Raw genomic sequence first — 23,923 nt, forward strand, 5'->3', positions numbered from 1 at the left:
CGTTTAGCTTTTTCTGGACGCCAAACTAACTTCTATCGATATTATTACAAGCTTCACATTTCATTTTAGGTAATGGGGCACTACTTTGTCGACCAATATTGCGCTCTATGTGCCTCCAGAACGCAATCGCATGTGCCATTATGCCATTATGAATGAACTGTCCGCATGACGTGATCTTCTACTTCCCATTTACCCACACGTGACCCCCTGACTGCTATTCTCTAATGCGTTCCACGCTGGAAAGCATTCGTCACTTCCTTCTGCCTCAACGATAGAAGCTCGTCCGGATCACCGTACTCGGGACAATTTAATACCTCACTATCCTGTACAGATAAGGTAATACATATTTGATTTTACAGACCACGGAATGCACTATGCAATGCTAACTAAAAGGTATTCCTAGCTTTTTTTTCCCCACGCCAGTCAAGAAGTCTGTGTCATTCCCCCCAGTCCCCAAGTAAACACATACAGTGTAATCTCGTTATAATAAACTCCGGTATAGTAAACATTTGGGTATAATAAACTACCTCTCCAGATCCCGGCCAATCTCCATTATAAGTCTATGGGAGCAACGCCTGGCATGGTAAACTTTGATACAATAAAACTTCTGTTTATAGTTAACTTTTTTGGCCCTTCTGTGACACTGACTCTGGATATAGTAAACAGTGGGTGGAGCATGTGTCATATGTCAGTGAGAAACCCATGGTCGGCTGCTCTCTTCAGGCTGGTTGCAAGTGAGTTGATGCTTAACCCTCCTGGCGGTATAAACAAATCTGCCAGGAGGGAGCGCAGCAGTTTTTTTTTAAATTTTTTCCCCCCTATATCATGTAGCGAGCCCAGGGCTCGCTACATGATAGCCGCTGCTCAGCGGCATCCCCCCGCCCTCTTCGATCGCCTTCAGCGATCTCCGATCAGGAAATCCCGTTCAAAGAACGGGATTTCCTGGAGGGCTTCCCCCGTCGCCATGGCGACGGGGCGGGATGACGTCACTGACGTCGGGACATCATTGGGAGTCCCGGGCCACCCCTCGGCGCTGCCTGGCACTGATTGGCCAGGCAGCGCACGGGGTCTGGGGGGGGGGGGGGGCGTGCGGCGCGACGGATAGCGGCGATCGTGCGCGTGGCGGCGACGATCAGTGTGCTGGCGCAGCTAGCAAAGTGCTAGCTGCAAAGTACACAAAGAGAATGCTGTGCACCTTCCTTTTGTATGTTTATTCCTTCCATCCTTCAGCCAACAACCAGCGTAAATGACATATAGAAAGACAGTGCTGTCAAACCTGGATCGATGGGGGTGCCGAGGTGAGCAGGGAAGAGGTGACCGGGGGATGTATGGACGGCACACAGCCGTTTCACGCCGTCTGGCGCTTGTTCACGTGCGTGTGTCCGTGCGTGTGTCTTGATCGGACACACGCACGTGAACAAGCGCCAGACGGCGTGAAACGGCTGTGTGCCGTCCATACATCCCCCGGTCACCTCTTCCCTGCTCACCTCGGCACCCCCATCGATCCAGGTTTGACAGCACTGTCTTTCTATATGTCATTTACGCTGGTTGTTGGCTGAAGGATGGAAGGAATAAACATACAAAAGGAAGGTGCACAGCATTCTCTTTGTGTACTTTGTATCTGAATTTGTGCTCTGCACTACTCAAGCTTGCTGCACTTCCTAATGTTGAACTGTGAGCTGACTTTTGGGTGCTGTTGAATGGGTGAAGCTTAATGCAGACACATTGGAGCTAGCTGCACCCCACAGTTAATCAGCTGTGTGCCAAGTGTTTTTCTCTACTGGAGTGTACTTGATAAAGTGCTAGCTGCGTCCAGCAAAAAAAAAATTAAACAAATCGGCCCAGCAGGGCCTGAGCGGCACCCTCCGGCGGCTTACCCCGAACTATGTTCGGGGTTACCGCCAAGGAGGTTAAAGAAAACCTGTAACGAGAAAAACCTCCCCTGGGGGGTACTCACCTCGGGTTGGGGAAGCCTCCGGATCCTATTGAAGCTTCCCCCGTCCTCCTGGGTCCCTCGGCGGCGGAGAAAATCCTCCTGGAACGGCGGGGATGTAAATATTTACCTCACGGGTTCCAGCACAGGTGCAGTATCGGGTCTTCCGCCATGGTAATAGGTGGAAATAGCCGATCACTGTCGGGCCGCTCTACTGCACAGACGCAAGTCGCCTGCGCAGTAGAGCGGACCCGACGGAGATTGGCTATTTTCGCCTATCTCCGCGCGGAGAGCCGCAACAGCGCCCCCGCTGGAGCCAGGAAAGGTACATAAACCAACACTTATCAGCGCTTGTCGAGGGAGGATTCCGGGACACTTTGGGGGAGTCAGCGCTGGACTGCCTGCAGCTACAGCGGAGGGGGGAAGCCTCATTGGGACCCCAAGGCTTCCCCTACCAAGGTGAGTACCCCCAGGGGACTTTTTTGTTACAGGGTCTCTTTAGAAACATTTGTAATGCTAGGTACACACCATACAATTTTCTGTTACATTTACCTGCCAGCTAGATTTTTTTCCAACATGTTGGAAAAAATCTATTTGGCAGGCAAATCTAACAGAAAATTGTATACTGTACAAATAGGCAGCCTGGGGAAAATGAAGAATATTGTGAACATAAATTAGAGGATGCAGTGTTACCACTACCACTTTGCAATCACCAATGAAAGTATTGCCACAGTCCTCCCACTGGATTGTACGCACTCCCGGGCATCTCTTCCCTTATTAGCAATGACGCTCCTGGTAGAGTGTGTAGCGCAGTACCAGCTACTTTCACTTGTAGTGCAGATCATAGCGGGCTTACTCACTGAAAAACTAAGGAGAGTAGAGAGGAGAGTGCCAAGTCCTGCCTGTGGAGCGGAGCAGTGCTTTTCAGCGCTGCTAGATTTGGGCGCAGCCAGCGCAGCCATAGACTGTATTGGGAATCAGTCTATAGCGGTGCTCAGTGAGTAACGTCGGCTCCGTCAGAAGACGGAGCCGAAATTGCTTAAAAAACACAATAATTTGGCCTTCAGCAATCGCTGGAAGCCAAATTATTTCATTCCCCCACTATCCATGGCGGCCTGGAGGGGGAATAGTAATTAAATCGGCCCGGACTTGTGCAGAAGCAGGATCAGCCATATACCGCTGTATCCTGCGCCCAAGTCTACCGGCGCCTATATGTGTGTATATATATATATATATATATATATATATATATATATATATATATATATATATATATATATATATATATATATATATATATATATATATATTACTAATAGCCAATCAGGCAGAACTAATAAACATGAACGAAATTACCTGGAATACACATTCCTGGTATAGTTGGCCATTCTCCCTATCGAAAACCCATGATCCCTACCTTTACTTGGCATTTGTAAACCTTGAAAATTAATGTTACTATCATACCTGGTGCTGTGGGAAACTGGGCCTGCAGCATTAGGACTGGTTCACACATAAATCTGCATATTTCCGGTCCGATGCAGTACTATCCTGTTAGTTTTGCATCCATTATCTATCAGTTTACCTGACTGGAAATGTACACCTTTTATGTGTGAACACACCCATAGAAACATACACGAAACTGATACAAAACTTACAGGACTGGAAATGTATACTTTTATGCATGAGCACAGCTACAAATAAAACTGACTGGACTGGACCAGAAATATACAGATTTCATGTGTGAACACAGCCATAGAAAAACATTCAAAATTGGTGTCTAAAACTGACAGGACTGGACTAGACACCTTTTTAGATGTAAATCAAACCTTAGAAGAGATTGTGACCAGAATGGACTCCTCCCCTTTGCTGCTGGACCAATGAGTAGTGCTGAAACCTACCTGCTTTTCATATGCTTCCAGCCTGGTCTCTGGTCTCCTGCTTTCTGGCACCTGTTTCCAAACTTGACAGCAACCCATGATTATGACATCACCAGCTGCAGCTATGTGGTCTCATTAGTAACAGCAGACAGTTTGGTAAGCACAGAGAAAATAAAATAAAACAGGAAACATGGCTTATTGTTATTGACAAGCAGATATTCATACTTTTCAACCATAAGCTCTGTGTAAACAATGTTTTTTGTGTTTGTTTTCATGCACGTACCGGCCTGCCCCCTCTGGTAATCCAACGACCTGCACTTGGTCACACTGCACATATGTTACTCCCATGCATGATTGCAGGACTTTACTAGGGCTGCTCCCATAACTCACTCCCACCAGCCATCAGACTCGTCCCCCCCCCCCCCCCCTTAATACCTTTAAATGAGCCTTTAAGACTCACCTTTTCATGCTCGCAAACCCCCCTACATTAGCACCATAATATGCTCTGCTGGGCACCATCTCAACAGACGTACCTATTTTCTCTACCTCCACCCTTCAGGGCCCATTCACACTTGCGTTTTCAAAACGCTGGCAATTTTTGCCGGCGTTTTGCAGGAGTTATTTTTCCGTGATTTCACGCGGAAAAATCACTGAACACTGCATCGATTTTTCCGCGAGCGCGTTTATCACTTCTATAGCACTGAAACGCGATGGCCAGAAAATCGCCTGAAAATGGGCTTTTTGCGGCGATTAGCGCAAATCGCCCAGGTAAGAACGGGCCCATAGGGTTTTATTACACTAGCGTTTTTAAAAAGAGCTAGCGTTTGAGCGTTTTGCCAAAATCGTGGCAAAACGCTCTAGTGTGAATGGGCCCTGAAACTGTAAGCCTCTGGCAGAACCCTCCTCCCAACTGTTTCCAGCTTGATTAAGCAATCTTACGGTCCCTCTTGTGGACTAGAACTGTCTCTATTTTTACCAAAGACACTGAAATACTGTTATCAAATCATTTGCATGATCTTGTTTTGTTGTAAGCTCCTTGTATGTCATACCTTGTATGTTAACCCATTTATCTGTTGTGCAGCGATGCGTAATATGTTGGTGCTTTATAAATACAATAAATAATATCTGTTTTCATGTCCATCAGGATGTTTTTTAAGCTCCACTTAAACGCAGGAAGTGGATCCTATGTTTAGAAATTGGATTCGCTTCCACTTTGAAAACACGTATCCAAGAGACAGAGCCCAGAGTCCCAACTTGGCACATTTTCCCAGACCGAACGGATCCTATGTTAAAAATAGGATCCGCTTCCACTTAAAAAACATGAATCCATGAGATGGAACGCATCTTGGCACATTTTCCTGGACCAGACGGGAAAATGTGTCCAATGAAAGCCTATGAGAATGGACACTGTCTGTTCTCACTAGGCTAGTCGCCGCTTCCGCGTCGCCCATTTTGATCGCCGCCAAATGATACACCTATGCGCCACCACCACCACTATGGAGAACCCCATGCTTCTGCTGGCCTTCTGGCTGAATAGATGGACCGAATGGCGGTGATGGGACAGGTCAGCAGTGATGCGTACGGCCTTACGGATGCGCTTACTGTTTCTGTTCTGCATCCGCTCAAGTGTGAACTGGCCATTATTATAGGTTGACACAAAAATGTACACTGCTACATAACGTATCACCAGTTTTTCCAGCAGTTCCACCGACTCTTACTGCCACACACTGCAATGGATGCCAGATGCAGAGGTCAGCTATGCAGCATTCCACTGTTTCATAGTTAGTTTGAGTAAGGAAAAAAATCTAGCCTGCACCCTCGCATATCCCACTTTATCCACAGGAAAGCAGAAAACCATTATAAGGCTTGGAATAATTAGCCGTAAGAGGGGGGAAAAATTCATCCCAATGGATGGCAATCAGAAAAAAATCCCTGGATCAACACTGTTGTGTGATTACTTAGTATTTCTAGCCATGGATGTCCTTTTAGGCTGGTTTCACAGTGGGACGTTAAAGTCCCACGTTACAGCAGCCTGTAACGCAGCCTAACTCACAGCACTGTAAAATCAATTGTGCTGTTCACAGTGCCCACGTTGCGTTACATGGTAACGCAGCACGTTTAAACAAAGTGCTGCATGCTGTACGGTTTACTGGGCCAAGCAGCGTTAGACTGCTTGCACATGCTCAGTAATGTTGGAGGAGGAGGTCTCCCCTCCTCCTCCGCGGCCAGCCACATGGCTAGTTAATATTCACTGCACTGCAGATACTCCTGGTGGGACTGTAGTGTTGTCCGGATCATGAACGAATCGTTCATTTGATCCGGATCTTTTTTGTGAGTCGAATCATCTGGATCATCACAATGAAAGATTTGGTTCACAGTGGATGTCTGTCTGGAAGAAACAGGAACATACAGAATGTACAGTGCAGGGAAAGTCCTGTCCTGCTAGTCATTTCACCCAGTCTGCTTCCCTAGTAAAATGATTCAAATGATTTGGTTCAAAGATCCGGATCTTTTCAATGATCCGATTCAAATGATCCGAATCCTTAAAAAGATCCGGACTTCCTATCACTAACCTGGAGCGGCTGCTTTGAGAGCTGCATAACGCAGCTCAATCTGACGTCCAACTTCAACACCACCATACGTTGCGTTAGGTGCACGTTATGCGACCTTAACGTAGCACCTAACGCAACGTCTTAGTGTGTAAGTAGCCTAAAAGTAAACCTGAGATGGGGCCAAAGTTAAAATTTATACATACCCCGGGCTTCCTCCAGCCCCCTCTGGCCTTGTAGCTCCCTTGTCGTACTCAGTCGCCACCTTGATCTTCCACAAATTATGGTCATGTCCCCAACTTCACCTGACGTGCTCCAGTTGTCGCAGAATGGTGCAGTGTCCTGCACCATGTGTTATGCGGTAACACACTACCTGCACTGCGTTGGGACACTGTAATTTGATGGATAGCATTGTACCATTTACACTCTAAATGCCGCATAGACTTACTATAGGAATAAGCAACAGTGGTTAAATTGACTTTTTTTCCCCCAAAATCCAATACTCTTCCCATTGCTGTGAAGTAAATACACTTTCTCTAAGCACATTAGCATTGCTGATAAAACATGAATTTACTGATATCATTCCGTGTTGCAGTGGTTATGATTAAAGGTAGTGCTTTTTTTTGGTTTTTTTTTTTTTTTTTTTATGAAAATGTTGTCTCATTTTCTCAGGTTCTAATAGTGTATGAGAAGGATTTGAAATCACTAGCCATGATTTCTTCCCAACCACAAGTCATCACTCCCCAGCTCAGGTAAATATATTTGATCTAATTCTGCTATGCAAGACAGTCACTGTAGTTGTGTTTTGCCTACCATGAAATGATTGTCTCAATACGGATTTGGAAAACCATGGATGTATAGAATGAGAAGTGAAATGTTAGAACTTTTGATCCCTGTTTGCAGTTGACAAACTAAAGCAGAACTCCACTTAGCAACCATATAAAGCCTTGGGCACAGTAATGTTCACACATTTTATTCTTAAAGCACAGGCTGCCTTAATCATTTTTAAACAATGCAGATTGCCTGGCTGTCCTTCTGCGCCTCTGTCTCCAATACTCTTAGCTGTAGACCCTGAACAAGCATGCCGATCAGGTGTTTCTGACTAAAGTCTGACTGGATTTCCCGCATGCTTGTTTCAGGTGTGTGATTTCAGACACTACTGCAGCCAAAGATATCAGCAGGACTGCCAGGCAGCTGGTATTGTTTAAAAGGAAATAAATCGGAGCTAGTATGGTTGAGGTGAGCCAGTGTAAAAGTCCAGACAACAGTTCACCAAGCAATGTCTACAACTTGAAATTCTAATTGGGAAAATAGGTTGTAGTAATGTTATGCCCACCTATCTGAAACCTAGCAGGTCGAAAGGGTGCTGTCCACCCAATCACATTAGCAGAATTTCCCGAAGGACTTCCTCACTGATTCATCTCAACCATACTAGCACCAATAAATATGGCATCCATATCCCTATCTGTTCAGGTGAACTTTAACCTCTTCCCAACTGCCCATAGGTGGCGTAAAGTTTCCTTCCACCGCGGGTGTATTGCAATCCTCTCTTCTGTAAAACAGATCGGTTTAAAATGTCTGTTTTGCACTGAAAAGTGCAAAAAATGGCCGTTTTGCACTGAAAAGTGCAAAAAATGGCCGTTTTTAAAAAGTCAGTTTTGCAGGAAGTGGTTAACCAGCGTATGGTATTCAGAGTTCTTCATTAAAAATTAGCTACAGTGCAGTTATCCAATTGCCACCCTGACAGTCAAGCAATGTGTATTTTTACATATGTCTAGAATTCAGTTATGACTTATCAAAGTGTACCTGTAAGGGAAAAAGTGTCCCAAAGGGGTGCTCATCTCAGTAGAGGGAAGCTTCTGGATCACTTCCCCGTCCTCCTTCGTTGGGCCTTTTCAGAACTGTCCCCTGTGCAAAATCGACATCTCGCACAAGCGCAGTAGCACGAAACCAGTCATGCTTAGCTTTTTCCGACAAAACCCAAGTGGGTCTGTGCTGCTTCGCAGTGGGGCCATGTGACCCCGAGCTTCAGGAGTCTCGGCACTGGAATGGCCTGGCGGAGGAAGAGGTACATATCCAAATTTTCCTTTTGTGTTTTAAGGGACCCTGAACTGTTCTTAAAATCAAAAATGGGAATTACCTGAGGCTTCCTCCAGCCCCCCGTAGCCTGCGAGGTCCCCGGCCTCTCCTGTGGTCCCGCTGCCCGGTAATCTGACGACTTCCAAGCAAGTTGCCTGCGCTCACTCAAAAAGCGAGCCCGCTGCGTCATCACGCCGGGCAATGTCAGCCTCCTACGCATGCGCGGTGCAGTGTTTAGAGAAACAATTTTGATTTTTAAGAACAGCTCAGGGTCCCTTTAAAAGCAATTTTACAGTATTTTAAATAAAAAGGGCGCTTTTAGTTTCCAGCTCTTTTACCAATTCAGTTTCAATAATGGCCAAACTAAACTGCAACCACCCTACACTGTGTAGCGTTTGTAGCCTTTGGGGAATGTTGCTCCCATGAGTTATGCTAGGTACACACAATGCAATTTTCTACCAGATTTTCTGTGAAATCGACTATTTCCAACTTGTCCGATATGATTTCCGATCGATTTTCCATTCACTTCTATGGATTTTCCAATAAATTTTTTTTTCCATAGAAGTGATCGGAAATCAGATTGGACATGTTGGAAATAGTCGATCTGTGTGTACCATTATTATTAAGCACTCCGGTCGTCTAGGGCTACTAGTTAGCTTTGTTTTTAAAGCTACCTGGAGGTAGAAGACTGTAAAGTGATGGCAAGACTGAACACAATGAATGATGTCATACAACTGCTGCGTTGGTCACACTCCCTTCAGCTCCCGGTCATGATTTTCCCTGGCATCTGCATCAGTACCAATGCCAGGCAGCTGTCATTTGAGGAGGGTGTTTTCATCCAGCTATGGGGATTTACTGAGGCTCAAACTACATTCACTGCCTAATGTGCTGCCTGGCAGATAGGTACACAATGACCCACTTATAGGAACACTTATTTTAAACATTCAATAACATGGCATCAGAATGCTGATGGATGCAACATAATCATAGAAAAATAAACCTAAAATATGGAATTTTTGAGGGTAAGAAATGGCAAGCAAAAAAAAAAAAGAAAAATTGGCAACAGAGGTTTGATATAAGAATAAAATAATGTACATTTTTATCTATTTTTGTGTGTGCTTATTTTTGTATTCTGTATTTACTGCTTGTGTAACTTGACTTTTTTTTTTCCAATAAACTTTTGTTTCTCATGTTTTAAAAAGGATACAAATAGTATTCTACTATACAGTATTTAAATTTAATTGTACTAAAACTATTTTTCCATCAGCCTAGACCATTCAATGGACCAAATTCACATGGTTTTACCAGTGCCTTAAAGGGTACCAGAGCTGTGGAAAAACAAAGAATTAATACTTACCCGGGCTTCCTACAGCCCCATAAACACAATAAACTGGCTCTGTCATGGTCTTCTGCGCAGAAGACCACGACTGACGCGACTGAGCCAGTTACCGAGGCTGAACGGCAGACCGCAGGAGGATGGTGAGAGACTCACGTATTTATGGGGCGGGAGGTAGCCCCGGGTAAGTATTGATTCTTTGTTTTTCCACAGCTCTGATTTCTTTTAATACTAGACATGGTCAATGAGATGCTAATAATTATGGATTGCACATACATTTAATGCCATTTAAATGCACCTAGAAATAGGAACAATCCAGATGCAAGAAGTGTATTTGATTAGCCAGGCTCCAAGCTGCACACAATTTTTATTACATTTGCATGCACGCCAAAATTATTTGCACATGATTGATCATCTCCGCCACCCACTTAGAGGAACAAATGCAGTAGATCAGTGATCTGCAAACTTGGCTCTCCAGCTGCTAAAGAGAACCTGAGGTGGGTTTCTGCCATCAATATTAGGACACAGAGGCACATTCTGCATACATTTCCCAGCCTCTGTGTCCTTACAGTGTGCCCCCACTCTCCCCCGTGCTCTGCTGTATCCCAATATAAAAACCGCCAGGCTGGCAACACGCAGATTGTCGCCAGTTGGCTGTTTACCTTTAGACTGCCATTCAGCTCCGCTCCCTGCCTCCTCTATAGCGCGGCTCCCCGCCTGTGTCCCCTCCCTCCCCGCCTCCGTAAGCTTCCTCAAATCCGCTTACAGAGGTGTGGAGGAAAGGGACACCTGCAGGGAGCCGCGCTATAGAGGAGGTGGGGGAGCAGCACTGAATGGCAGCCTAAAAGTAAACGGCCAGCTAGCGACAATCTGTGTGTTGCTAGCCTGGCGGTTTTTATATTGGGGGACAGCAGAGCACAGGGGGAGAGTGGGGGCACACTGTAAGGACACAGAGGCAGGGCAATGTATGCAGAATGTGCCTCTGTGTCCTAATATTGATGGCAGAAACCCACCTCGGGTGCATTTGCCTTTATGAATCATGACTGTGGCTGTCAGACTCTTGCAATGCATTTTGAGACTTGTAGTTCCTTAACAGCTGGAGAGCCAAGTTTGCAGATCACTTCAGTAGATGTAATACAATTGCTGTTGTAGCAAAAAGTAAGCCATCAGTAGTGGTAAGCTGCCAGAGGATTCCACTCCACAAATGGAGGATCAACCAGATGCAAACATTCCTCGGTGCTAATGTTCAATCTTGGTTTCCCACACTCTGGTAGGATTCCTGTAAACACCCAATGCTCAATCCAAAGACAAGTGGCCTCCTCCACCAAAATGCATAAACTGGAGTCAAAACGTGCTTGATCAAATCAGAGGGGTGCAGTTTATTAATAAACACTGAGGCCCATATGCAATTCACTTTTTCACCTGAGTTTGCTCCTAGGTGATATTTTTGTACCGCTTTCATAAAATTATTTTTATACCACCAACAAGCAAGAAAATGTTCGAAATAATTTTGATAGTACCTTTTAACCAACTTTTGGGTACTTTTTTGAATTGTAGAATGCTTAACCACTTGAGGACCTAGGGCTTTCTACCCCTTAAGGACCGGCCACTTTTTTTCCATTCAGACCACTGCAGCTTTCACGGTTTATTGCTCGCTCATACAACCTACCACCTAAATGAATTTTGGCTCCTTTTTCTTGTCACTAATAAAGCTTTCTTTTGGTGCTATTTGATTGCTCCTGCGATTTTTACTTTTTATTATATTCATCAAAAAAGACATGAATTTTGGCAAAACAAATGATTTTTTTAACTTTCTGTGCTGACATTTTTCAAATAAAGTAAAATTTCTGTATACATGCAGCGCAAAAAATGTGGACAAACATGTTTTTGATTAAAAAAACCCCATTCAGTGTATATTTATTGGTTTGGGTAAAAGTTATAGCGTTTACAAACTATGGTGCAAAAAGTGAATTTTCTCATTTTCAAGCATCTATGACTTTTCTGACCCCCTGTCATGTTTCATGAGGGGCTAGAATTCCAGGATAGTATAAATACCCCCCAAATTACCCCATTTTGGAAAGAAGACATCCCAAAGTATTTACTGAGAGGCATAGTGAGTTCATAGAAGATATTATTTTTTGTCACAAGTAAGCGGAAAATGACACTTTGTGAGAAAAAAAAAAAAAAAAAAAGTTTCCATTTCTTCTAACTTGCGACAAAAAAAAAAATGAAATCTGCCACGGACTCACCATGCCCCTCTCTAAATACCTTGAAGGGTCTACTTTCCAAAATGGGGTCATTTGTGGGGTGTGTTTACTGTCCTGACATTTTGGGGGGTGCTAAATTGTAAGCACCCCTGTAAAGCCTAAAGGTGCTCATTGGACTTTGGACCCCTTAGCGCAGTTAGGCTGCAAAAAAGTGCCACACATGTGGTATTGCCGTACTCAGGAGAAGTAGTATAATGTGTTTTGGGGTGTATTTTTACACATACCCATGCTGGGTGGGAGAAATATCTCTGTAAATGACAATTTGTTAATTTTTTTTACACACAATTGTCCATTTACAGAGATCTTTCTCCCACTCACCATGGGTATGTGTAAAAATACACCCCAAAACACATTATACTACTTCTCCTGAGTACGGCGATACCACATGTGTGGCAGTTTTTTGCACCCTAACTGCGCTAAAGGGCCCAAAGTCCAATGAGTACCTTTAGGATTTCACAGGTCATTTTGAGAAATTTCGTTTCAAGACTACTCCTCACGGTTTAGGGCCCCTAAAATGCCAGGGCAGTATAGGAACCCCACAAATGACCCCATTTTAGAAAGAAGACACCCCAAGGTATTCCGTTAGGAGTATGGTGAGTTCATAGAAGATTTTATTTTTTGTCAAAAGTTAGCGGAAAATGACACTTTGTGAAAAAACACAATTAAAATCAATTTCCGCTAACTTGTGACAAAAAATAAAATCTTCTATGAACTCGCCATACTACTAACAAAATACCTTGGGGTGTCTTCTTTCTATACATCATATCATTTGTGGGGTTCCTATACTGCCCTGGCATTTTAGGGGCCCTAAACCGTGAGGAGTAGTCTTGAAACGAAATTTCTCAAAATGACCTGTGAAATCCTAAAGGTACTCATTGGACTTTGGGCCCTTTAGCGCAGTTAGGGTGCAAAAAAGTGCCACACATGTGGTATCGCCATACTCGGGAGAAGTAGTACAATGTGTTTTGGGGTGTATTTTTACACATACCCATGCTGGGGGGGAGAAATACCTCTGTAAATGGACAATTGTGTGTAAAAAAATCAAAAGATTGTCATTTACAGAAGTATTTCTCCCACCCAGCATGGGTATGTGTAAAAATACACCCCAAAACACATTATACTACTTCTCCCGAGTACGGCGATACCACATGTGTGGCACTTTTTTGCACCCTAACTGCACTAAGGGGCCCAAAGTCCAATGAGTACCTTTAGGAATTTACAGGTCATTTTTGTTTCAAGACTACTCCTCACGGTTTAGGGCCCCTAAAATGCCAGGGCAGTATAGGAACCCCACTAATGACCCCATTTTAGAAAGAAGACACCCCAAGGTATTCCGTTAGGAGTATGGTGAGTTCATAGAAGTTTTTATTTTCTTGTCACAAGTTAGCGGAAATTGATTTTAATTGTTTTTTTTCACAAAGTGTCATTTTCCGCTAACTTGTGACAAAAAATAAAATCTTCTATGAACTCACCATACTTCTAACGGAATACCTTTGGGTGTCTTCTTTCTAGAATGGGGTCATTTGTGGGGTTCCTATACTGCCCTGGCATTTTAGGGGCCCTAAACCGTGAGGAGTAGTCTTGAAACCAAATGTCGCAAAATGACCTGCGAAATCCTAAAGGTACTCATTGGACTTTGGGCCCCTTAGAGTACTTAGGGTGTAAAAAAAAGTGCCACACATGTGGTACCGCCGTACTCAGAAGTAGTATAATGCGTTTTGGGGTGTATTTTTACACATACCCATGCTAAGTGGGAGAAATATCTCTGTAAATGACAATTGTTTGATTTTTTTACACACAATTGTCCATTTACATAGAAATTTCTCCCACCCAGCATGGGTATGTGTAAAAATACACCCCAAAACACATTATACTACTTTTCCTGAGTACGGCGGTACCACATGTGTGACACTTTTTTGCAGCCTATGTCAAATATCTGATCGATATCTGCTTAAAATGATTACCAACTCAGTAAAGGACCAGCCTTTAAAGCGTCATAACCAAAATTAGACAGAAGTGGGTGCGTGCTCACTATAAACAGAATATTTATAGGTTAACAGTTTTACCTCTGAAAGAAAAACGCAACACTCAGCTGTTGAATTTTATAAAATTATCTTGTTATTAAAAAATTGATAAAGCTTATATACAGGAATATACATCTCTCCAGTTGTTGTCAATCATTCCAAAAATACATTTTCATCCAAAAATACATTTTCAAAGTTCCTTTAATTAAACCAGTCAATTTCAATATAGCAAATATTCTGCTGTAGCTTTTATCCTTCATCGATAATTGTTGTCTCGAGATTGAACAGTGTATGTTACACACAATATAGCTTTATCCTTAAAAGATGATTTATGAAGTTCTATTCTTATATGAAGAACTTAAAGTAGATATATCTTAATCCTTCAAAGCTTGTTAATTGCTTCTAAGCTTGCAATTGCGTTTGAATAGTAAAACTTATAATAAGTAAAACTTATAGCATAGAAAAAAGTTATCTAAAAACTCAAAAAACTGCTGAAGTTTAAAAAGACAAGTCTTTAACTTTTATATAGACTAATTGTCAAAGAATTCACCAAGAATAATTGCATATTACCTCTCTTGGGTTTCAGAATCACAATGGAAGGTAGTCTCTTGCTAGGCCTCAATCATCTCAGTGGAGTTTCAGGCTTGATGCTCCCAATGTGCTAGCCTGCCAGGCCTTTTTATTGTGATTTTTCCAATATGGCGTCGGGGTAGGGGATTTTACATGAAGTCATGTTCTTTTTATAACATTTACCTCACCCTTTATTTTTAGATAGAGTTCTATAGAGGCCCCTTGTGGTTAATAAGTGTTAGTAGCAGGCACAAGAGATGCCCCCTATGGTTATAAGTGGTAATGGCCAACACAAGGCTTATGGCCTAACTGTTTTTATACAATCTGAAATAAAGTGTATATTAGTGATCAGCATATTAGATATGTGTGAAAACTATGTGATTAACATCTTGCGTATAAAATAGGCTTAGCTTAAGCAGTGTATATCTTGACCTTAGACGGTTAAATTTACTAACACAACAATACTACATAACGTGAACATTTCTTCAATACTATCTCACTTTTAACCTTGTAGGAATAAACAGCTCACTTCCAATAATAACATTGAAAAGTACACAATCTAATTTTGATTTTGCCCGTACTCACTAATCTTGAAATTCACTCAATTTATCTGCAAACCATTCAACATTTGTATACGATGTGGGCAAGAGGGATGATCAGTTCTCTGCATTAATATGAGATTCTGACACCTAGGTGCGCTAAGGGGCCCAACGTCCTATTCACAGGTCATTTTGAGGCATTTGTTTTCTAGACTACTCCTCGCGGTTTAGGGCCCCTAAAATGCAAGGGCAGTATAGGAACCCCACAAGTGACCCCATTTTAGAAAGAAGACACCCCAAGGTATTCCGTTAGGTGTATGGCGAGTTCATAGAAGATTTTATTTTTTGTCACAAGTTAGTGAAAAATGACACTTTGTGAAAAAAAAACAATAAAAATCAATTTCCGCTAACTTTTGACAAAAAATAAAATCTTCTATGAACTCGTCATACACCTAACAGAATACCTTGGGGTGTCTTTTTTTCTAAAATGGGGTCACTTGTGGGGTTCCTATACCGCCCTGGCATTTTACAGGCCCAAAACCGTGAGTAGTCTGGAAACCAAATGTCTCAAAATGACTGTTCAGGGGTATAAGCATCTGCAAATTTTGATGACAGGTGGTCTATGAGGGGGCGAATTTTGTGGAACCGGTCATAAGCAGGGTGGCCTTTTAGATGACAGGTTGTATTGGGCCTGATCTGATGGATAGGAGTGCTAGGGGGGTGACAGGAGGTGATTGATGGGTGTCTCAGGGGGTGGTTAGAGGGGAAAATAGATGCAATCAATGCACTGGGGAGGTGATCGGAAGGGGTCTGAGGGGGATCTGAGGGTTTGGCCGAGTGATCAGGAGCCCACACGGGGCAAATTGGGGCCTGATCTGATGGGTAGGTGTGCTAGGGGGTGACAGGAGGTGATTGATGGGTGTCTCAAGGTGTGATTAGAGGGGGGAATAGATGCAAGCAATGCACTGGCGAGGTGATCAGGGCTGGGGTCTGAGGGCATTCTGAGGGTGTGGGCGGGTGATTGAGTGCCCTAGGGGCAGATAGGGGTCTAATCTGATAGGTAGCAGTGACAGGGGGTGATTGATGGGTAATTAGTGGGTGTTTAGGGTAGAGAACAGATGTAAACACTGCACTTGGGAGGTGATCGGACGTCGGATCTGCGGGCGATCTATTGGTGTGGGTGGGTGATCAGATTGCCCGCAAGGGGCAGGTTAGGGGCTGATTGATGGGTGGCAGTGACAGCGGGTGATTGATGGGCGGCAGTGACTGGGGGTGATTGATGGGTGGCAGTGACAGGGGGTGATTGATAGGTGATTAACAGGTAATCAGTGGGTTATTACAGGGGAGAACAGATGTAAATATTTCACTGGCGAATTGATAAGGGGGGGTCTGAGGGCAATCTGAGCGTGTAGGCGGGCGATTGGGTGCCCGCAAGGGGCAGATTAGGGTCTGATCTGATGGGTAACAGTGACAGGTGGTCATAGGGGGTGATTGATGGGTGATTGATGGGTAATTAGTGGGTGTTTAGAGGAGAGAATAGATGGAAACACTGCGCTTGGGTGGTGATCTGATGTCGGATCTGCGGGCTATCTATTGGTGTGGGTGGGTGATCAGTTTGCCCGCAAGGGGCAGGTTAGGGGCTGATTGTTGGGTGGCAGTGACAGGGGGTGATTGATGGGTGATAGGTGATTGGCAGGTGATTGACAGGTGATCAGTGGGTTATTACAGGGAAGGCCAGATGTAATTAATGCACTGGCGAATTTATAAGGGGGGGGGTCTGAGGGCAATCTGAGCGTGTGGGCGGGTGATTGGGTACCCGCAAGGGGCAGATTAGGGTCTGATCTGATAGGTAACAGTGACGGTTGGTGATAGGGGGTGATTGATGGGTGATTGATGGGTAATTAGTGGGTGTTTAGAGAAGATAACAGATGTAAACAATACATTTGGGAGGTAATCTGACGGCGGGTTTGCGGGCGATCTAATGGTGTGGGTGGGTGATCAGATTGCCCGCAAGGGGCAGGTTAGGGGCTGATTGATGGGTGGCAGTGACAGGGGGTGACAGGGGGTGATTGATGGGTGATAGGTGATTGGCAGGTGATTGACAGGTGATCAGTGGGTTATTACAGGGAAGAACAGATGTAATTAATGCACTGGTGAATTGATAAGGGGGGGTCAGAGGGCAATCTGAGCGTGTGGGCGGGTGATTGGGTGCCCGCAAGGGGCAGATTAGGGTCTGATCTGATAGGTAAAAGTGACAGGTGGTGATAGGGGGTGATTGATGGGTGATTGATGGGTAATTAGTGGGTGTTTAGAGGAGAGAATAGATGTAAACAATGGATTTGGGAGGTGATCTGATGTTGGATCTGCGGGCGATCTATTGGTGTGGGGGGTGATCAGATTGCCCGCAAGGGGCAGGTTAGGGGCTGATTGATGGGTGGCAGTGACAGGGGGTGATTGACGGGTGATTGACAGGTGATGGACAGGTGATTGACAGGTGATCAGGGGGGATAGATGCATACAGTACATGGGGGGGGGGGCTGGGGAGAATCTGAGGGGTGGGGGGGATAAAAAAAAAAAATAGCATTGACAGATAGTGACAGGGAGTGATTGATGGGTGATTAGGGGGGTGATTGGGTGCAAACAGGGGTCTGGGGGGTGGGCAGGGGGGGGTCTGATGGGTTCTGTGGGCGATCTGGGGCAGGGGGGGGGGGGGAAATCAGTGTGCTTGGTGCAGACTAGGGTGGCTGCAGCCTGCCCTGGTGGTCCCTCGGACATTGGGACCACCAGGGCAGGAGGCAGCCTGTATAATACACTTTGTAAACATTACAAAGTGTATTATACACTTTGTATGCGGCGATCGTCGGGTTAACATCCCGCCGGCGCTTCCGTATGGCCGGCGGGATGTTGCGGCGGGTGAGCGGCGCCAGGCGGAGGCGGAGGATCGCGTCACGGATGACTCGATCGCTCCGCCCATGCCCATACAAGGACCGCCGCCAATTGTCAATACGGCGGTCCTTGCGGTGTCCACTTCCCGGCCGCCAATTGTATATACGGCGGTCGGGAAGTGGTTAAAGGTAACCTTAAGTCATACAAAAAAAAAATGACTTTTACTCACCTGGGGCTTCGCTCAGCCCCCTGCAGCCGATCGGTGCCCTCGCCGTGTCTCAGAGATCCTCCCGTCCTCGCCGGCGACCACTTCCGGTTTCGCCGTCAGGACCCGACAGGCTGGGAATGCGAGTGATTCTTCACGTTCCCAGCCAAAATATCGCACCTATGCGGCCAGGTGGCCGCAATAGCAGCATAGGGGGCGACAGTTCCCAGCCTGTCGGGTCCTGACGGCGAAACCGGAAGTGGTCGCCGGCGAGGACGGGAGGATCTCCGAGACACGGCGAGGGCACCGATCGGCTGCAGGGGGCTGAGCGAAGCCCCAGGTGAGTAAAAGTCATTTTTTTTTGTATGACTTAAGGCTACCTTTAAAAGTTAATTTAAAGAAAAGATGAAAGTTATCTCCTAGGAGATAACTCAAGTGAAAAAATTAATTACATATGGGCCTGAGTCTCAATAAAAAGCATGGTAAAACTCACATTGTGGGTCCATGCACACTGGACCCTGTTGCATATAACTCCTTTTTAAAATCCACACTCCTTCACATCAAAGTGCTAGCGCCCGTTCTCGTTTCCAGCTGGTTTTGGCCTTCCATTGATGGTGGAAGCCTGAAACTGGTTAGGAAGGAGAAAGGACGCTATTTCTGACAATTCTTTCTCCTTCCCGACCGGTTTTGCACTTTGATGAGCAAGAGTGTGGTCTTTAAAAAGCTAGGATATAATTTTTCATCTTCGATTTAAAATAACTTTTTTGCACTTTGCAATGGAAAAAATACCAAAATGTAGGTGAAAAAGTACTGTTAAAATTATTTTGAGTATTTGTTTGCTTGCTGGTGGTGTAAAGGGCATTTTATTTACAAGGTGTGAAAATATCACCTGGGTGAAAAAGTGAATTTCATGTGGCCCTGGGTGTTTGTATTGAGCACTGGGTGTCTGCAGTAATCCTATCAGAGTGTGGGAAACTGAGATTGAACATTAACAAAGGTATGGTATTTCATTGCATTTGAGCTTAAAGCAGTCATTTAACTCGTGATTGTTTCAAGCTTCATTTCAAAACCGTAAAGCCTTGTAGCTTGTTCTTCGTCTGGTGCCACATGTTGTCCTGCAAATCCCCTCCATAGCAACAAAACACATTGTTACTCTTTCGGCTGGCATCACGTCTGTACAGAACTTGGCCCCGAACTGTTGCCCAAAAGGTTGAGTCCTGATATCTGTGGCAACTAATTGTGCGTATGTACGCACGTTGGTTACTATATAGTGTACAGGAGATGTATGTATGTTTTAATGCTAAATGAGCAGCCGGCCTACCACAACAGGCCCCAACGAGATAATGCTAGCAGTGATTGAATGACTTAGTAGCAAAAATGTTGAAATTCACTTGCTGTGTATCTTATTCAATTTTCCTCATATCTTTAAGTTACAGTATATGCTTAAAGTGTGCTTGTAATTACTTAAGTACATGATCTCTGATTCATGAGGATGTAAAATGTAAAGGTTTTTGAGAATTTATTGTAATTTTTCTAATCTACTCTCTTTCAAAGTTCGCAGGATCTCGCCCTACAGATCAAGTCATTCTTAAATGGTTCAGATCCCCAGCATGGGCAGAAGCTGAGCCCTCGTGATCATGCCCGCTGTGCCTTGTTACTACTACGTTGCTTACCTTCTGCTCGGCATGCTGTGCTGGAACACCTTCGTTCTGTGTTTCATGACAGTGTGTCTTCATTTCTGAGTGAAAAAGACTCACAAGACTCTCTTCCACAGTGTTCAGCATCTCAGCGTCGAGGGCCTCCTCCATTAGTCACCCCGTGCTTAGATGAAGTGACGCAGGAAGTTCAGAAGGTGCTGGAAGACTTTATTAAACTTAATCCCCGTGCATGGGCACCTCTTATTTCTGCTTGGTCTATAGAGCTTATGGGACAGCTGAGCAGTAAACATGCCAACAGACAAGGAATGCCACACTCTGCAAGTTTGAATGAATTGTTACAATTGTGGATGTCATGTGGAGCTACGCGAGTACTTATGGACATATACACACTATGCCTGTCCACAATGATAGACAGCTGCCCAGATGCCTGTGTGGATGCTTTGCTTGATACTTCAGTGCAGCACACTCCACATTTTGACTGGGTGGTAGCACATATTGGAAACTCATTCCCAAGCACAATAATAAGCAGAGTGCTTTCATGTGGCCTAAAGGACTTTTGTGCACACAGTTCTCCAAATGAAACCCTTGAAAAGCGTGTGCCAAAGTTGGGCTCTGTGGTGGGCATTCTAGGGCATTTAAGCTCACGCCATGGGAACAGCATTCGTCAAGAGATACTGAGGATGTTTCATGAAAGTTTAAGACCTGGAAGCAAACAGCAGAGGTCAACTCTACCTTACCTTTTGCAGTTGGCAGCTCTTTCACCTTCTTTGTTGGGAACCGTATGTCAAGATTTGGTAGATTCTTTGAAACCTGCCACATTAGCTCAGCTGCAGCAGCATTGTTCTACTCTTCCCCGGGAGGAGCTGGACAACATGCTGAATCTAAGTGTGCACCTAGCGTGTCAGACATCTGTAGGTGCCCCTCGTCTCCTCAGATTTCTTCTGGATACAGCTATGCCTGCATCTGTTATAACTACACCAGGGTTGGCTGTGCATGATTCTGTCAGGGAGGCTTGTGATCGTATTGTGAGACTACTGCTGCTCAGTCTTCAAAAGCAAGTTTATGGAAAGACCAGTGTGAGGGGAATAGGTGAAGCTCAGCCAAGAGCAGTTCCTTTCTTAGATGCTATGAGGGACCATCTTCCAGAATTGTGTGCGGAAATGCTACGCTTAGAGAGGAAGCGCCATTTGTGGCTTCATCAGCTCCTGGGATTACTTTGCATCTATAGTAATCCACCATGTGCCCCAGAAGCACTCTGTCTATTGCTCACGTTGGCCCAGAGCTCAGAGGAGCTTGGGCTAGCAGTCCAGCTTCATGCAGTACTTTCTTCCTCAATGCAAAATCTAACATTTGCAGCAGTAACTCGATGCGTGGCTCAGGTACATGCTGGTGCTCTAACTGATAAGAAAGCCCTTCAGCTGTTGCAAAACTTAGCTCTAGTTGTTCAGAGTGAAGAAGGGGGAATGGGTAGAGAAATAGGTATGGCACTTTCTGAGCACGTGTCTGATTTTGGTCACCTGCTTCTGCACAGCAACCTTAGACTTTGTGAGGCTGCTTGTCTCCTACTATGCTGTTGCCCCTTTCCCTTATCTCTAACTCCTGCCCAGCTCCACCACCTTATTCGCTCATCTTCACATCTTTTGTTCCATTCCATGCACATACATAGCAGCTCTGGTGTAAGCGGTGCCTCCAAACTGCTTTTACGGCTCAGTAAAGTTTCTCATGCTGGTAGAAAAGCGGTGTTGCATCAGCTTGTACAGGGAGCACTGCATCAGGGCAATGCAGGATTATTTGGTGGACAAAGTAGCATCCCTGTATCCCAAAAATCAGACAAAGCCACTGGCTCTCTTTTAGAGATTAACAGCCACCTTGGATCAACTGTAGATTTTTCAGGAAGTGTGTGGTCTGTGTTTCATGCAGGTGTGATTGGATCAGGTTTAAAGCCTGTGGAGAAAAATCAACAAAGGGGGCAAGAGGAGTGTGCTGAAAATACACAGAATCTTCTCTCCTTACTATGCTGCTGTTGTGCCAAAAAAGAAGAAAATGGGCAGCTGGCAACTTTAGACCCTGAAGCAGCCAAGACTTTAGCAGTGACTATTACTGAATGTGCTTGCCCTGATGTAACAAACAGTGAGCTTGCATGGCCACCTGAAGATCATGCAAGATCCACAGTTCAAAGAGACTTACTTATATACAGGTGCTTCCAAAAGAATCCTTTACTTTTTCAACTCCTCCATCTTGTGGCACAAGGTCGCCCTGCACTTTGCTATTGTTCAGTACTACTTAGAGGTCTTCTTGCCACACTGTTGGCACATTGGGAAGCATCACGTGACTCATCTTCCGTCAACTCTTCATGGCATCTAATGGCTTCTTGTGAGTTGGTGTCTTGCATGGGCGAGGGACAACTCCTTCCCCCAGCACTTGCTAATATGCATGAGATGTTCTCGCTGCTTGCACCATATGAAGTCCGCTTACTGCTGCTTAGTGTTTGGGACTTTGTACGAGAAAATGGACCTTTTCCACAGAGATTTGTCTTTCAGGCAGAACAAGCAGTTTTCAACAGAGACTTCAACCGAGAAGGAGATCCTGCCAAGTATATGGGCATTGTACACAGTGTGTTACATCGAAATATTGACCGCCTGGGGCTTCTTTCTGGGCGCTATCAGTTGTGAAAACATCCACCACCTCTGCATTTTGTAAAGGCAAATAAAGCTTTGGGATGAGAAAAATCAAATATATTTTCTGTGAACTTTTAATGTGGCTGTTGAGACAATTTAAGCATTCACAAATCTGGATATTATAATTCAAGCAAAGAGGAAAGTTTTAGTCTGCCCACACCAGTTTGTGCCAGGCTGGGGTCAAAAGTACAAAGGAGTGGGGATTTAAAAAGGAACTTTGGAAGTCCAGAAATCCTCCATACACATTTCTGACCCTCATTTAAAGTGTACCCAAGATGACATGTGACATGATGAGATAGACATGTGTATATACAGTGGCAAGCATACAGACACCTATGCTGTGCTCTTTTTTTTTTTCTTTTTTCCTGCCTGAAAGAAATAATATTCAGCTATGCAACTGACAGTTTTTCTCCAGTCAGGACTCAGTCTGCCTCACTGATAAGAAATTGTCCATCGACAGACTGTACACACGCTGTACTGTCTGCTGAAAACCCCCCCCAGCGGAAGGTGACGACGGACCCGTCGTTGCCTTTCATCAGACGTGTGTACGAGCCTTAAAGGGAAGGTTCAAGCAAAAAAAAAAAAAATGAGATTCACTTACCTGGGGCTTCTACCAGCCCCATGTAGCCATCCTGTGCCCTTGTAGTCACTCACTGCTGCTCCAGTCTCCCGCTGGCAGCTTTCTGACCTCGGAGGTCAGGGCCACATTGCATACATTTTTACGCATTCCAGCTAGTGCAGGAACAAAAATTTACGCGTTTCACCACTAACGCGTAAAAATGTATGTGTTAATGTTCCTGCACTAGCGGGAATGTGTAAAAATGTACGCAATTTGGCCCTGACCTCCGAGGTCAGAAAGCTGCCAGCGGAGGACTGGAGCAGCAGTGAGTGACTACGAGGGCACAGAATGGCTGCATGGGGCTGGTAGAAGCCCCAGGTAAGTGAATCTCATTTTTTTTTTTTGCTTGGACCTTCCCTTTAAGCAAATAACTAGGCTTCTGACTGAACAGGGAAAGATTAAAAAGGTAAATAGTTCATTTATTTTCGCTCTGGGACTCTTAAGTTGGCCCGATTTGCGGCCGTTTCGACAGCAGATTCGATCACTGGGATCGAATCTGCTGCCAATCGTTCGCACTAAACGCACCCGCCGATCCGATTTCCTCCCGGAATCAGATCAGTCCGTCATTCGCGCCGTGCGGAAAAGTATCGTCGATCGCCTGCGGGTAGGGAGCGCGTCGCTAGCGGCGGCCGATCCGATCAGGTATACATTACCTGACGCTGGCTCCCGGGCATCCTCTCCGCGCTGCACCGCACCGCTCTGT

The 23,923-nt window shown here is 44.9% G+C and overlaps 1 protein-coding gene across 2 annotated transcripts; it reads left to right on the top strand.

The window, feature by feature from the left end:
- The first annotated feature begins 264 nt into the window (after positions 1-264).
- Positions 265-22,657, top strand: INTS5 (integrator complex subunit 5). Of its 2 annotated transcripts, XM_068260183.1 has the most exons (4): positions 268-336; positions 3,853-3,966; positions 7,032-7,111; positions 19,820-22,657. In XM_068260183.1, the coding sequence occupies exons 3-4, from the start codon at positions 7,071-7,073 to the stop codon at positions 22,593-22,595; spliced, it is 2,817 nt and encodes a 938-aa protein (XP_068116284.1). In that variant the 5' UTR covers positions 268-336; positions 3,853-3,966; positions 7,032-7,070; the 3' UTR covers positions 22,596-22,657. The 2 variants fall into 2 exon arrangements, with proteins under 2 accessions (XP_068116283.1, XP_068116284.1); XM_068260182.1 differs by lacking the exon at positions 3,853-3,966 and having other exon boundaries at positions 265-336.
- Positions 22,658-23,923: the final 1,266 nt, after the last annotated feature.

This window comes from Hyperolius riggenbachi, chromosome 11, assembly GCF_040937935.1.
Source record: "Hyperolius riggenbachi isolate aHypRig1 chromosome 11, aHypRig1.pri, whole genome shotgun sequence".
NCBI classification, from domain to species: Eukaryota; Metazoa; Chordata; class Amphibia; order Anura; family Hyperoliidae; genus Hyperolius; species Hyperolius riggenbachi.